Source organism: Palaemon carinicauda, chromosome 24 (assembly GCF_036898095.1).
Source record: "Palaemon carinicauda isolate YSFRI2023 chromosome 24, ASM3689809v2, whole genome shotgun sequence".
NCBI lineage: Eukaryota > Metazoa > Arthropoda > Malacostraca > Decapoda > Palaemonidae > Palaemon > Palaemon carinicauda.
Genome location: NC_090748.1, coordinates 2,892,467 through 2,905,999, shown reverse-complemented (window position 1 = coordinate 2,905,999; position 13,533 = coordinate 2,892,467). Strand labels below are relative to the sequence as shown.

General features: G+C 42.0%; 1 protein-coding gene across 2 annotated transcripts in view; it reads left to right on the top strand.

Annotated features, from left to right (window-relative positions):
• Positions 1-13,533, top strand: part of LOC137618038 (guanine nucleotide-binding protein-like 1) — an 83,552-nt gene that overhangs the window by 59,335 nt on the left and 10,684 nt on the right. For both annotated transcript variants that reach the window (XM_068347958.1, XM_068347959.1), the window contains exon 7: positions 10,954-11,079. In XM_068347958.1, the coding sequence (XP_068204059.1) occupies positions 10,954-11,079 (126 nt within the window). The remainder of the gene's footprint in view (positions 1-10,953; positions 11,080-13,533) is intronic.

Genomic DNA, 13,533 nt, shown 5'->3' with positions numbered 1-13,533 from the left:
CCCTGCCAGACGCATGTTCATGCTGCACCCTCCGTTGACATGCGTGAGCTACCGCATCAGCAGTGGGAAGGTGCTGTCAAGCTGCCGTGTTTTGCCGCAATGCGGCATGCTCCGCAACCCACGGCAGTCCCTCTCACGCACCAGCACTCCGCTTTTGTTGTTGCCAGCTCCCACACTCCGACTGCGGAGAAGGTTGACGATGCACCCGTTGGCCTACAGCCTGCCACGGTTGTGCGCCCAGCATGGCTGCCTGCTCCCACACTCTTGTTGTGAGAGCTCCTCCACCCATGCGCAGTCGACCCTGCCAGACGCATGCTGACTCCCACAGACACACGGAGCACTCCGTTGCCGTGCGTGAGCTACCACAAGCTGCCGTGTTTTGACACGGTGTGTCAGCCTCCGCAACACACTGTGGTTACCGCCACTCGCCCGCAGCAAACTAGTCAGTCAGGAGTTGAGGCTTCCCCACACAGCTTTGGTTGTTGCCAACTCACAGACTGTCAAACAGTTACATGACGTTGCCTTCTGGTGTGCTACTAATACACCAGTGCTGTATGTCCTCACGCACCTGTTGGGGTTGACAGTTCAGTTTTTGACAGTTCACAGACTGTCAAGCAGTTTCATAACGTTGCCTTCTGGTCTGCTGCTTATGCACCAGTGAAACCCTCACTGAGATAACCTAGCTTTTCTCGGACATGGTTCCTGTAGATGAGAAAGTGCTGTTCTCCCTCCTTCTGATATTCCCTTGAGGACTCTGTCATTTGGAGAGGAGCCTTAAGCTGCTTAGCCTCCTATGGACTTTAATTAAAGCATAACATGCTTCCAGGGAGGGTAAATGGTTCCGCTTCAGTCGCTAACCCCGTCTGTTGCCACACCTGCTCCCATAGACCTTGGGCTTTGTTGCAAGACATGCAGTCCAAGCTTAGTCCTTGATAGAGGATTTTTTACGGAGAAGAACCTTCTTGCCAACAACCTTCCTACCGGTTGGTTGTACGCCCTGTTGACGCTGAGGTATCCTACTCACGTCCGCCAGTTGAGATGGTTCCTCCACCGGTGCAACCCAGTGTGGGTTGCCAGTCGCACGTTGACGTTAAGCGACTCTCGGAGGTGGTTGTGGACGTTCAGTGTGTCACTGGGAAGACGTTCAACAACCAGCAGAGGTGACTTGTTGTGACGCAGTGCGGCAACCTCAGCAACCCGATAAGGGGTTGTCTGCACAACCCAGACAGTCTAGACAGTTTCGGGTTGTCGCTGTACTTCCTCGCTTCCCCATGGTTGACAGTTCACAGACTGTGCAGCAGTACCATGATCTTGTGTCCGGCTCCGTCACGCATCCACCAGTGCGACCGGATTCAGCGAGTCAGACGTTGCCCACTCCGTTGCCGTTTCCTCATCAGTTTCGGATGAGGAACCCTCTGATGAGGACATGGCTGAACAAGACGATCAACCCCCAGCCCTGCTATCCATCCAGAAGATGCTGAAGAAGGAACACGGCCCTGTCAGGCTGTGGATGAGTCTGGTTAGGACACTGTCATCCGTGGTTCAATTGGTGTCACTTGGAAGACTACACCTCCGTCCTCTTCGGTTTCATCTAGCTCTTCACTGGAAAAGGACAAGACGCTAGAAGCGGTCTCGATCCCGGTTTCCGGAAGATAAGTCTGGTCTGACTTGATGAAAGGACTTTATCAACCTTTAATAGGGTTTTCCCCTGACTGTTCAGACTCCCAACCACGTTCTCTTCTCAGACGCATCGGACGTAGGCTGGGGTGCGACCTTAGGCGGTAGGGAATGCTCGGGATTATGGAACTCGAGTCAAAGGACAATGCATTTCAACTGCAAGAAGCTTCTGGCAGTACGTCTGACCTGGAAAAGCTTCAGGTCTCTCCTTCAAGGCAAAGTAGTGGAGGTGAACACGGACAACTCCCTGCTTTGATGTACATCTCCTAGCAAGGAGGGACCTACTCTCTGACATGGTACGAGTTCGCAAGTGACCTCCTCTCCTGTTCAACAGGTCTAGACTTTTCACTAGTAACAAGTTTCTTCCAAGGCAACTTGAATGTCTTAGCAGATTGTCTCAGTAGGAAGGGACAATAATTCCAACATATTGGACCCTCCACAAGGATGTATGCAAGAGACTTTGGGTCACCTGGGGCCAGCCAACCATAGATCTCTTCGCAACCTCTATGTCCAAGAGGCTCTCAATACTTTGCTCACCTATCCCGGACCCAGCAGTAGTTCTTTTAGATGCCTTTATACTAGATTGGTCTCATCTAGATCTATATGCATTCCCTCCGTTCTAGATTGTCAACAAGGTACTGCAGAAGTTCGCCTCTCACGAAGGGACAAAGTTGACACTAGTTGCTTCCCTCTGGCCCGCGAGAGAATAACTTACCGAGGTACTTCGATGGCTAGTAGACGTTCCCAGAACTCTTCCCCTAAGGGTGGACCTGCTACGTCTGCCACGCGTAAGAAGGTACTCCAAGGCCTCCACGCTCTTCGTCTCACTGCCTTCAGAGTTTTGAAAGACTCTCGAGAACTAGAGGTTTTTCGAAGGAGGCAACCAGAGCGATTGCTAGAGCAAGGAGAACATCCACCCTTAGAGTCTACCAATCGAAGTGGGAAATCTTCCGAAACTGGTGCAATTCAGTATCCGTATCCTCGACCAGTACCTCTGTAACTCAAATAGCTGACTTCCTCTTATATCTGAGGAAAGAGCGATCTCTTTCAGCTCCCACTATCAAGGGTTACAGAAGCATGTTGGCATCAGTCTTCCGTCACAGAGGCTTAGATCTTTCCAACAGTAAAGATCTACAGGACCTCCTTAAGTCTTTTGAGACCACGAAGGAGCGTCGTTTGGTTACACCTGGTTGGAATTTAGACGTGGTTCTAAGATTCCTTATGTTAGACAGGTTCGAACCACTTCAATCAGCCTCCCTGAAAGATCTCACCTTTAAGACTCTTTTCCTGATATGCTTAACCACAGCTAAAAGAGTCAGTGGGATTCATGCCTTCAGCAAGAACATCGGATTTTCATCCGAAACGGCTACATGTTTTACATCTTGGTTTTCTAGCCAAACACGAGCTGCCTTCTCGGCCTTGACCAATATCGTTCGATATTCCAAACTTATCGTATGGTTGGTAATGAACTAGAAAGAGTATTATGTCCTGTAAGAGCTCTTAAGTTCTATTTTAAAACCTTTACGAGGCCCGTCTGAAGCTTTATGGTGTTCAGTTAAGAATTCATCTTTGCCTATGTCAGAGAATTCTTTATCCTATTTTTATCAGACTGTTAATACGAGAAGCTCATTCCCTTCTGAATGAGGAAGACCAAGCTTGGCTGAAGGTAAGGACACACGAAGTTAGAACTGTCACAACTTCCGTGACCTTTAAACAAAATAGATCTCTGCAGAATATATTCGACGCAACCTATTGGAAAAGCAAATCAGTGTTCGCGTCTTTTATCTTAAGAAGGTCCAGTCTCTTTACGAGAACTGCTACACTCTGGGACCATTCGTAGCAACGAGTGCAGTAGTGGTGGGGGCTCCACTACTACAATTCCCTAATTCCAGAACCTTTTTAATCTTTCTCTTGAAATATTTTTGGGTTGTCCGGAAGGCTAAGAAGCCTTTCGCATCCTACTTGATTTGGCGGGTGGTCAAAATCATTTCTTGAGAAGCGCCTAGATTAGAGGTTTTGATGAGGACCTTTAGTATGGGTTGCAACCCTTCATACTTCAGCTCCTAGGAGTCGCTCAGCATCCTATGAGGATCGCGAGGCTCAGTAAGGAAGACGTACTTAAAAAGGCAGAGTAATTGTTCAAGTCGTCTTCCTTACCAGGTACTTATTTATTTTATGGTTGTTATTCTGAATAACTGCTAAAATGAAATACGGAATACTTAGCTCATAATGTCAACTTGTTATGCTGGTCTCTACCCACCCCCCTGGGTGTGAATCAGCTATATGATCTTCGGGTAAGTTTGATATTGAAAAATGTTATTTTCCTTAGTAAAATAAATTTTTGAATATACTTACCCGATGATCATAAATTAAAGGACCCACCCTTCCTCCCCAATAGAGAACCAGTGGGACAGAGGAGAAAATTGGTTCGTTGTTGACATCGAGTACTTGAGTACCTACTTGACAGATGGCGCTGTTGATGTACACCCCCACCTGTATAGCGATCGCTGGCGTATTCCTCCCGTAGGTTTTTTCTGTCGGGCAGCAGGGATGCAGCTATATGATCATCGGGTAAGTATATTCAAAAATTTATTTTACTAAGGAAAATAACATATTTCTGCGAACTTACCCTGATGTTCATATTGCTTCTCTCTCAAAGTTTGGTATCCATCGATATATATACCCAAAACTAAAAATTAACTTTTCTGTTCCATTTCAATAGGCTTAGGCCTCTAGTATAGTAGTGTAATGAGACAATCTAGTGGCTAATGGCAATAACCACGGTGTCAATACTCCGCACATGCTTTTGTCTTTAAGTCTTCTCGTTGACTTGAGCTTGATAAATTGAATCTTCTTTGTCTTCCCTCCAGATTGTGAAGCATTCATAAGAGTTATTTAGGGTATTTGTGCTTATAAGGGCTTTCTTCTGGTCTTATGAGTAATTGGTGTGTAGATTGTTCAAGGAAGTTATTTCTGGGTAATCACTGTCCTCACTCCCTGTGTCTTGTGTCAGGATCATACATCCTAACAATTTGTCCTCCACACAGATGTCGGTTTTCCTTGACCATCTATTAGTTCCTGGTAGTGAACTAACCTAACACATTCACACCCTCGTTCTCAGGTCGTTAGGAGGTTGACTAAGGTCATTACTTTTGTTCCTGTACAGGACCAAAATTCCTGGACATTTCCTGGGATAGTAAACCAACCAGTTTAGTTATAGAGACTTCCTCCTAAGGAAAAGTCTCCCATTGAAGGACGAGGATTTGTGTTGTGACAAGTCACAAATTTTTAAGGTAATTTGTATTTTTCATAGCTAGACAGACCTGAATCCTTTAAGTTTTACTTCCCACCTCAACCCTGTCGCAAGTCGTAGACTGAAGGTCCAAGTGAGGACTCGGTGGTCTGTTAGGTGGGTAGGGTTTCCCCGCCACCTTGCAGTAACTACCACCTACTCGTAAAAGCATACTCATATTAAAGGACTCTGGTTTTTATAGTTAGGAAATATGTGAATTACTCAAAAATTTTTATTTTAGCATTCAGTTAACCTGTGTTTCTGATGATGCAGTCTGTCTGCAGGGGACTTTGCTTCCAGTGTATGAGTCTGATTACTGGAGTAGTGTAAATTTTGAATATGCCTATTATGCAGTATCCTAGTAGATTCATCAGATAATTCATTAGTTGGTTGTCTATTTGGGTGAGTTGCTTTTTTTTTATCGAAAAAACCTTGCCACTTGTATACAGTGAGTGAAACTTATATGTATTGGTATGAAAAGACAAAAATTTCATAAGTATTACCTGCTATCTTCTGTACTCATCCAGTATACATAGATTGCATAGAAAAATTACACTATCTTATGTCAGATCACCCAAATGGAAAGATTTGGTATTTGGTGATATTAATACTTGACCTGAATCATATTTTGGAAGTGAGCTGCAAAGCTTTTTCCTCCATTGTAGTTATTGCATTGGTGATGATGTTATGACCTCCTATAATTATACAGTAGTCATGGGAAAAGTGATGCAATGGGCCATACCTGGTGGTTTAACTGTTTTGTCTACACTCCAATTTTACAAGGGACTTGAAAAATTGGAAGACCCAGGCCTACATGGCTTAGGACTATAAAGCCCGATGTTGGATATCATGAATGTAGAAGTATTGAATTAAAAGCTCAAGACAGAGACGACTGGCAAAATCTAACCGAGGCCCTTTGCGTCAATAGGCTTAGGAGGAGATGATGATGACGACAACATATGCAATATATGTGTTGCATTCTATTATTGGGTCAGACCATCTTCCTTTTTCACTTTCTTTGAAGGTTTCATTGCTACCTATGCAGATACAAGATAGTAATGAAGCTCAAACATTAGGGAATCTATTTTTTAAATAAAATTGAGATGCATTCAGAAGTATTATGAAGTAACACAAGATTATTCCAAAATGAAAACCAGTATAGAGTTATAGAAGATTTTCTTTTGGGTATGATAATTGTGGTTCAGCAGTCATCTGGCAGCCACATTCCCAGTTGAAACTCTTTTATCAAAGAGCTCCATTATGGTGCGCATAAGATAACTACTTAATATGGAGATAGTCTAATCCATGTGAGGAATTTATTTTTAAGATGAAATTCTCCAAAGCTCAATTAAAATCATTGCATAGATTTTGTTGAGAAAATGAAAATGTTATTGTATCCCATGGAATTGCTACTAGTCTTGGAGTGAGGGTGAAAATGTTTTGATGAGAAATCAGTAAGAAAAGAAAATCCCATGCCTCTTCCAGACATTATAAGTGGTTTTGAAAACATTGCATTGCCCAATTATGGGGGGGACAACTATTAAAAATTGATTAATGACCACACTCATCCTGCGCCGAGACCAATTGGAAGTTAAGTCAAAATAAACCAAATGTTCGAGGAACAAGTGTAAATGTAATAACAAATGGTTTGAGGTCTCTGAACTCTTTTAGTAGCTCTGGCTATGATGGGAGGCTATTCAGAATTTTATGAGTTTATTCATCACTTTGTTTCTGTCATTCATACCTGCCAAAAGATCTTCTTGTGTATTTAGAATTTATTGCAGTCTAACTACTAACCGGTCAGTTATGACCCTGCTAACCTCAGTAGCTTGACAAAGAACATTCTACATACCTTTAGGTGAGAACCTGTCTCCTCTTCCTGTCATTCATGCATTTTCTACTTTGATAGCAGCATTGCCTGTGGAGAGACTCAAAACAGAGGGTACAGTCTTTCAACCTTTTATAATGATAAAATTGATAATTATAATATTATCACTTCACCATTTATCAGGATTTGTAATTTGGAGAAGTACAGCAAGTGGGTTTCAACCGGTGCAAAGGTGCTTACCTTCTTTACTCACCAGTCAGCCAACTAATAGGTCCGCTGGGTCCCTATAGAGGACAGCTGCAGACACCTAACTTTCCAGTCAAGTTAGATGGGGAAACGCCCCAGTGATGTAGGCATGTCTTTTTCCTTAGAAGGACATAGAAGCAATGGTGAAGAAGTGGAGGAATGCTAGCCATGACGCCCTCATTCTTAATGCATTTACATTCAAGGGTCCAAGCCCTTCGAAGACAGCAGGGATGAGATCATGTTACGCTGTCAAGATCAGCTTTGATTAGGATCTCCAGTTTCTTCTTCCTTCATGAAATGCTTGGACAGTGCTCCACCCTTTCGTCCACAGCCTGACCAATGCATGAGGGGTGGTAGAGGGAAGAAGGGACGTTGAGTCGGCAGTCCCCTCCTCCAGCTGCCGTAAGTGGGGGAAGCCTTTTATGCCATTGGACATTGTGGCAGAAACATGAAGTAGAGCAGTGGGTGGTATAATCCATTCTGGACATATACTACCTACCCTAAGAAGAGCTTCAACCTCCCCCTCACTTCCACATTAATGGCATTCCAGAGTTTCCCTCCAAAATTGCTGGAAGTTCTATCCTTGGCAGCAGAGGTGAAAGCGATGGAGGAAAAGAATGTGCTTTTAATTATTGGAGACAGTTCCTTGGGTTCTACATTTGGCTTTTCCTGGTGTAGAAGTCAACGGTGGCCTGGAGTCTAGTCATTGACCTCTCACCATTGAATTAAGTTTGTTATCAAACTTTTTTTTTTTAGTATGGAGATGCCAATTACCATGTGGTCTACCATCAGAAAAAGACTGTGCTTTTAGTGGATTTGAATGACTGGTATTTCCAAATAACCCCATCCTTCAGTCCAGCAGGAAGTACCTCCGCTTCAACTATGAGATTATTTTACTTCCTTATAGTTTAGCATTGCACCTTCCATATCTCCATCTCGGGTAGACGTCCAGGGATCTCCTATCACATCTTGTTCCAGTGGAACAGGAGGCAAGGGATAATCTTTCCTGGGGAGCTTTACTCAACTCCTCACCTCCAGAGATGCCCTTCTCAAATGCATTCAAAGGGGCAGTGTTGGGGCGGATACATCTGACGAAGCAAATTGGCTCAGGGGTGTGGCCCAAGAAGAAGCTCCTACATATCAACCTGTTGGAAAAGAAAGTAGCATTCCAAGCACTGCAAGTTTTCCAACAGTAGTAATGGGGAGTTCATCAAAAAACAAGGAGGAACTGTCTCTTACAGGCTTTGCAAGTTGATGAGCCAGGAGCATATCTGAGCAGTGGTAATGCTGTAGAGCTGTCAGTGAGATTCATTCAAGGCAAGGAATCTACTAGAAGACATGCTCAGTCGCTAGGGTAGGTTGTAGGTTCTGAGTGTTCCCTTCATCCTTGCACAGTAAATGGGTTTCTTGTGCTCTTAGGATACCTGAAGATTGACCTTTCACCACATGGCTAAACAGAAAACTCCTGGTGTTCGGTTCCCCCCATTTTAAACTCTTGGAAAGTGTTCGAGGATGCTGTCGTCCAACACCCATGGGATCACCTGGATTCCAATGCCTTTTGCCTATTCAGCCTGATAAGGCCTGGTCTCTGGATGACTATTGTGGCAATTTGATGACCACAAAGCAAGCAGGATCCTTATCTATTAACATGTTTAGTAGAGCTCTTTAGAGAACTACCCAATGGCAAAATCTAATTGAGGCCCTGTGCGTCAATAGGCATAGGAGGAGATGATGATGATGATGATGATGCAAACCCGAGTCTTTTAAATTACACTTCCTACCTCAAGCACCTTGCAAGTCTTGGGGTTAAAGGTCAAAACTGCTAGTCTTGCTGACTGACAGGTGGGATGGGCTTCCTTGCTACATGCCAGGAGTTATAACGATCTTGTTAAATTTTTAATGGCCATTCCACCTTATTATTATTATTATTATTATTATTATTATTAGCCAAGCTACAACCCTAGTTGGAAAAGCAAGATGCTATAAGCCCAAGGGCTCCAATAGGGAAAAATAGCCCAGTGAGGACAGGAAATAAGGAAATAAATAAATGATGAGAATAAATTAACAATATATTCTAAAAACAGTAACAACATCAAAAGAGATATGTCCTATATAAACTATTAACAACGTCAAAAACAGACATGTCATATATAAACTATAAAAAGACTCGTGTCAACCTGGCCAACATAAAAACATTTGCTCCAACTCTGAACTTTTGAAGTTCTACTGATTCAACTACCTGATTAGGAAGATCATTCCACAACTTGGTAACAGCTGGAATAAAACTTCTAGAATACTGTGTAGTATTGAGCCTCATGATGGAGAAGGCCTGGCTATTAGAATCAACTGCCTGCCTAGTATTACGAACAGGATAGAATTGTCCTGGGAGATCTGAATGTAAAGGATAGTCAGAGTTATGAAAAATCTTATGCAACATGCATAATGAACTAATTGAACGACGGTGCCAAAGATTAATATCTAGATCAGGAATAAGAAATTTAATAGACCATTAGTAATACTCTGATTAAAGAACTTAGGTTTGTATAATTGGGAAAAATATAAATTACTTTTAAAATTTGAGATGTCCCTTACTACTGTACTGTATATTGTTGAACTTCTAAAGGTGTGGTATAAAAATCAGTGAATGACTGTCAAATGGGGCCATGCATTGTCGAGTGATTTACCTAGCTCCTGCAGAGTAGGACAAAAGTGGGATACAGTATTATCCTACCGATTTAATTTTAAATAATTTGTTTTTATGTTTAATGATGTTGTTTTATATGCTCCTTCAGTAGGTTGGCTACAGCAGCTTGTAAACATACGTCATAACTTTATATCTGACAGGCTTTTATCACTAAATGTGAATAAGACTGAATGGATGATCTATTAAAAAATCTACTTCAATTCACTACAAATATCATCAGTTGCTGTTAACAAAGCAAAACTATGTTTTGTACATACATACATACATATACCAAGGCACTTCCCCCAATTTTGGGGGGTAGCCGACATCAAACAAATGAAACAAAAAAAGGGGACCTCTCCTCTCTATGTTCCTCCCAGCCTGACAAGGGACTCAACCGAGTTCGGCTGGTACTGCTATGTTTTGTACCAAAGATAAAGTACCTAGAATATTAATGTACGACTCAAAAATAAGACGATAACCGTTTCGATTACTTGCACAGAGGTCTGTGCATGAGAGAAAATCTTACTAAATGTAGCAACTTTAGGATAATGCTTTTTCAGAATTTTGTGTGTCTTTTTGTAATATGACCATCTTCTGGAGCAAAAAGGCGAAATATAAATAAGATAAAAGTATACTGTACTATAATGATAGCCTACTAAGTCTCATGACTATTCTAAGGCATGTAAGTGCATTCACTCATTTTGTAGCTCTTGGCCTACCGTCTTTTTCCAGAATTGAGGTGTAAAACCATAACCTTTTATTTACAAAGGTTAAAGAAGTCAGAAAATGGTATTATAATAATGATTGACTAACTTCTTTACTTATACAATTCAACTATGTTTAAGCATTGGAAAACATCTATTCTTAGTTTACTTACTGTACTCTGTAAAATATTTCATTATGATGTAGTATTTTATCAGCTTAGTGATATTATTGGTAATTTAAGTGCTGTCACTCAGGTAATCTACCTATGTCTATGTTCAGAAGAAAAAATATTCACATTCATTTCAAAATAATTTTTAGTACCTATTTTATATTTCATCCTCTAGAGTTTTAAGAATGTGTATTTATAATTGCCAAAGAACATCTGTCTGTAATAAAAGATAATTGAATTTGAATGTAAAAATACAAATATTAAAAAAAAAAATAATGCAAATCCCACTATAAATTGCCAACTCAATGCAAACTGAATGCATTTATAAGAATAACTCTTTTATTTTGTAGGTTGTAAGCGTAAGTAGAACACCTGGTCACACCAAACATTTCCAAACAATTTTTCTGACCAAGAACATCAAACTTTGTGATTGTCCTGGTTTGGTGTTTCCATCTACTGTGGATATGCCATTGCAGGTACGTGTACTTTGTAATTTTATTTTGTTCTCATACTACTGCTAGAGTTATTGTGTCCTTGACTCACCAAACAGTACTACATTAGATTCTCTCTCCGGTTACAGCTCACTTTTCCTTTGCCTGCACATGTAATGAATAGTCTGGCCTATTCTTTCCATATTATCCTCTGTCCTCATGCAACTTACAACACTGATATTTATTACCAAACAATTCTTCTTCACCCAAGGGGTTAACTCTTGGACTATAATTGTTCAGTGGCCACTTTCCTCTTGGTCAGGGTAGAAGAGACACTTTAGCTATGGTAAGCAGCTCTTCTAAGGACACCCAAGAATCAAAGCTTTTTCTCTAGTCTTGGCTAGGGCCATAGCCTCAGTACCATGGTCTTCCACTGTCTTGGGTTAGAGTTCTCTTTCTTGAGGTTACACTCGGGCACACTATTCTATCTAATTTCTCTTCCTCTTGTTTTGGTAAAGTATTTGTAGTTTATATAGGAAATATTTATTTCAATGTTGTTACTATTCTTACATACATACATATACCAAGGCACTTCCCCCAATTTTGGGGGGTAGCCGACATCAACAAATGAAACAAAAACAAAAAAGGGGACCTCTACTCTCTACGTTCCTCCCAGCCTAACAAGGGACTCAACCGAGTTCAGCTGGTACTGCTAGGGTGCCACAGCCCACCCTCCTACATTATCCACCACAGATGAAGCTTCATAATGCTGAATCCCCTACTGCTGCTACCTCCGCGGTCATCTGAGGCATCGGAGGCAGCAGCAGGGCCTACCGGAACTGCGTCACAATCGCTCGCCATTCATTCCTATTTCTAGCACGCTCTCTTGCCTCTCTCTCATCTATCCTCCTATCACCCAGAGCTTCCTTCACTCCATCCATCCACCCAAACCTTGGCCTTCCTCTTGTACTTCTCCCATCAACTCTTGCATTCATCACCTTCTTTAGCAGACAGCCATTTTCCATTCTCTCAACATGGCCAAACCACCTCAACACATTCATATCCACTCTAGCTGCTAACTCATTTCTTACACCCGTTCTAACTCTCACCACTTCATTCCTAACCCTATCTACTCGAGATACACCAGCCATACTCCTTAGACACTTCATCTCAAACACATTCAATTTCTGTCTCTCCATCACTTTCATTCCCCACAACTCCGATCCATACATCACAGTTGGTACAATCACTTTCTCATATAGAACTCTCTTTACATTCATGCCCAACCCTCTATTTTTTACTACTCCCTTAACTGCCCCCAACACTTTGCAACCTTCATTCACTCTCTGACGTACATCTGCTTCCACTCCACCATTTGCTGCAACAACAGACCCCAAGTACTTAAACTGATCCACCTCCTCAAGCAACTCTCCATTCAACATGACATTCAACCTTGCACCACCTTCCCTTCTCGTACATCTCATAACCTTACTCTTACCCACATTAACTCTCAACTTCCTTCTCTCACACACTTCCAATTTCTGTCACTAATCGGCCAAGCTTCTCTTCTGTGGCTGCAACCAGTACAGTATCATCCGCAAACAACAACTGATTTACCTCCCATTTATGGTCATTCCCGTCTACCAGTTTTAATCCTCGTCCAAGCACTCGAGCATTCACCTCTCTCACCACTCCATCAACATACAAGTTAAATAACCACGGTGACATCACACATCCCTGTCTCAGCCCCACTCTCACCGGAAACCAATCACTCACTTCATTTCCTATCCTAACACATGCTTTACTACCTTTGTAGAAACTTTTCACTGCTTGCAACAACCTTCCACCAACTCCATATAACCTCATCACATTTCACATTGCTTCCCTATCAACTCTACATATGCTTTCTCCAGATCCATAAACGCAACATACACCTCCTTACCTTTTGCTAAATATTTCTCGCATATCTGCCCAACTGTAAAAATCTGATTCATACAACCCCTACCTCTTCTAAAACCACCTTGTACTTCTAAGATTACATTCTCTGTTTTATCCTTGATTCTATTAATCATTACTCACCATACACTTTTCCAACTACGCCTAACAAACTAATACCTCTTGAATTACAACACCCATGCACATCTCCCTTACCCTTATATAGTGGTACAATACATGCACAGACCCAATCTACTGGTACCATTGACAACACAAAACACATATTAAACAATCTCACCAATCATTCAAGTACAGTCATACCCCCTTCCTTCAACATCTCAGCTCTCACACCATCCATACCAGATGCTTTTCCTACTCTCGTTTCATCTAGTGCTCTCCTCACTTCATCTATTGTAATCTCTCTCTCATTCTCATCTCCCATCACTGGCACTTCAACACCTGCAACAGCAATTATTCCTGCCTCCCTATTATCTTCAACATTCAGTAAACTTTCAAAATATTCTGCCCATCTTTTCCTTGCCTCCTGTCCTTTTAACAACCTTC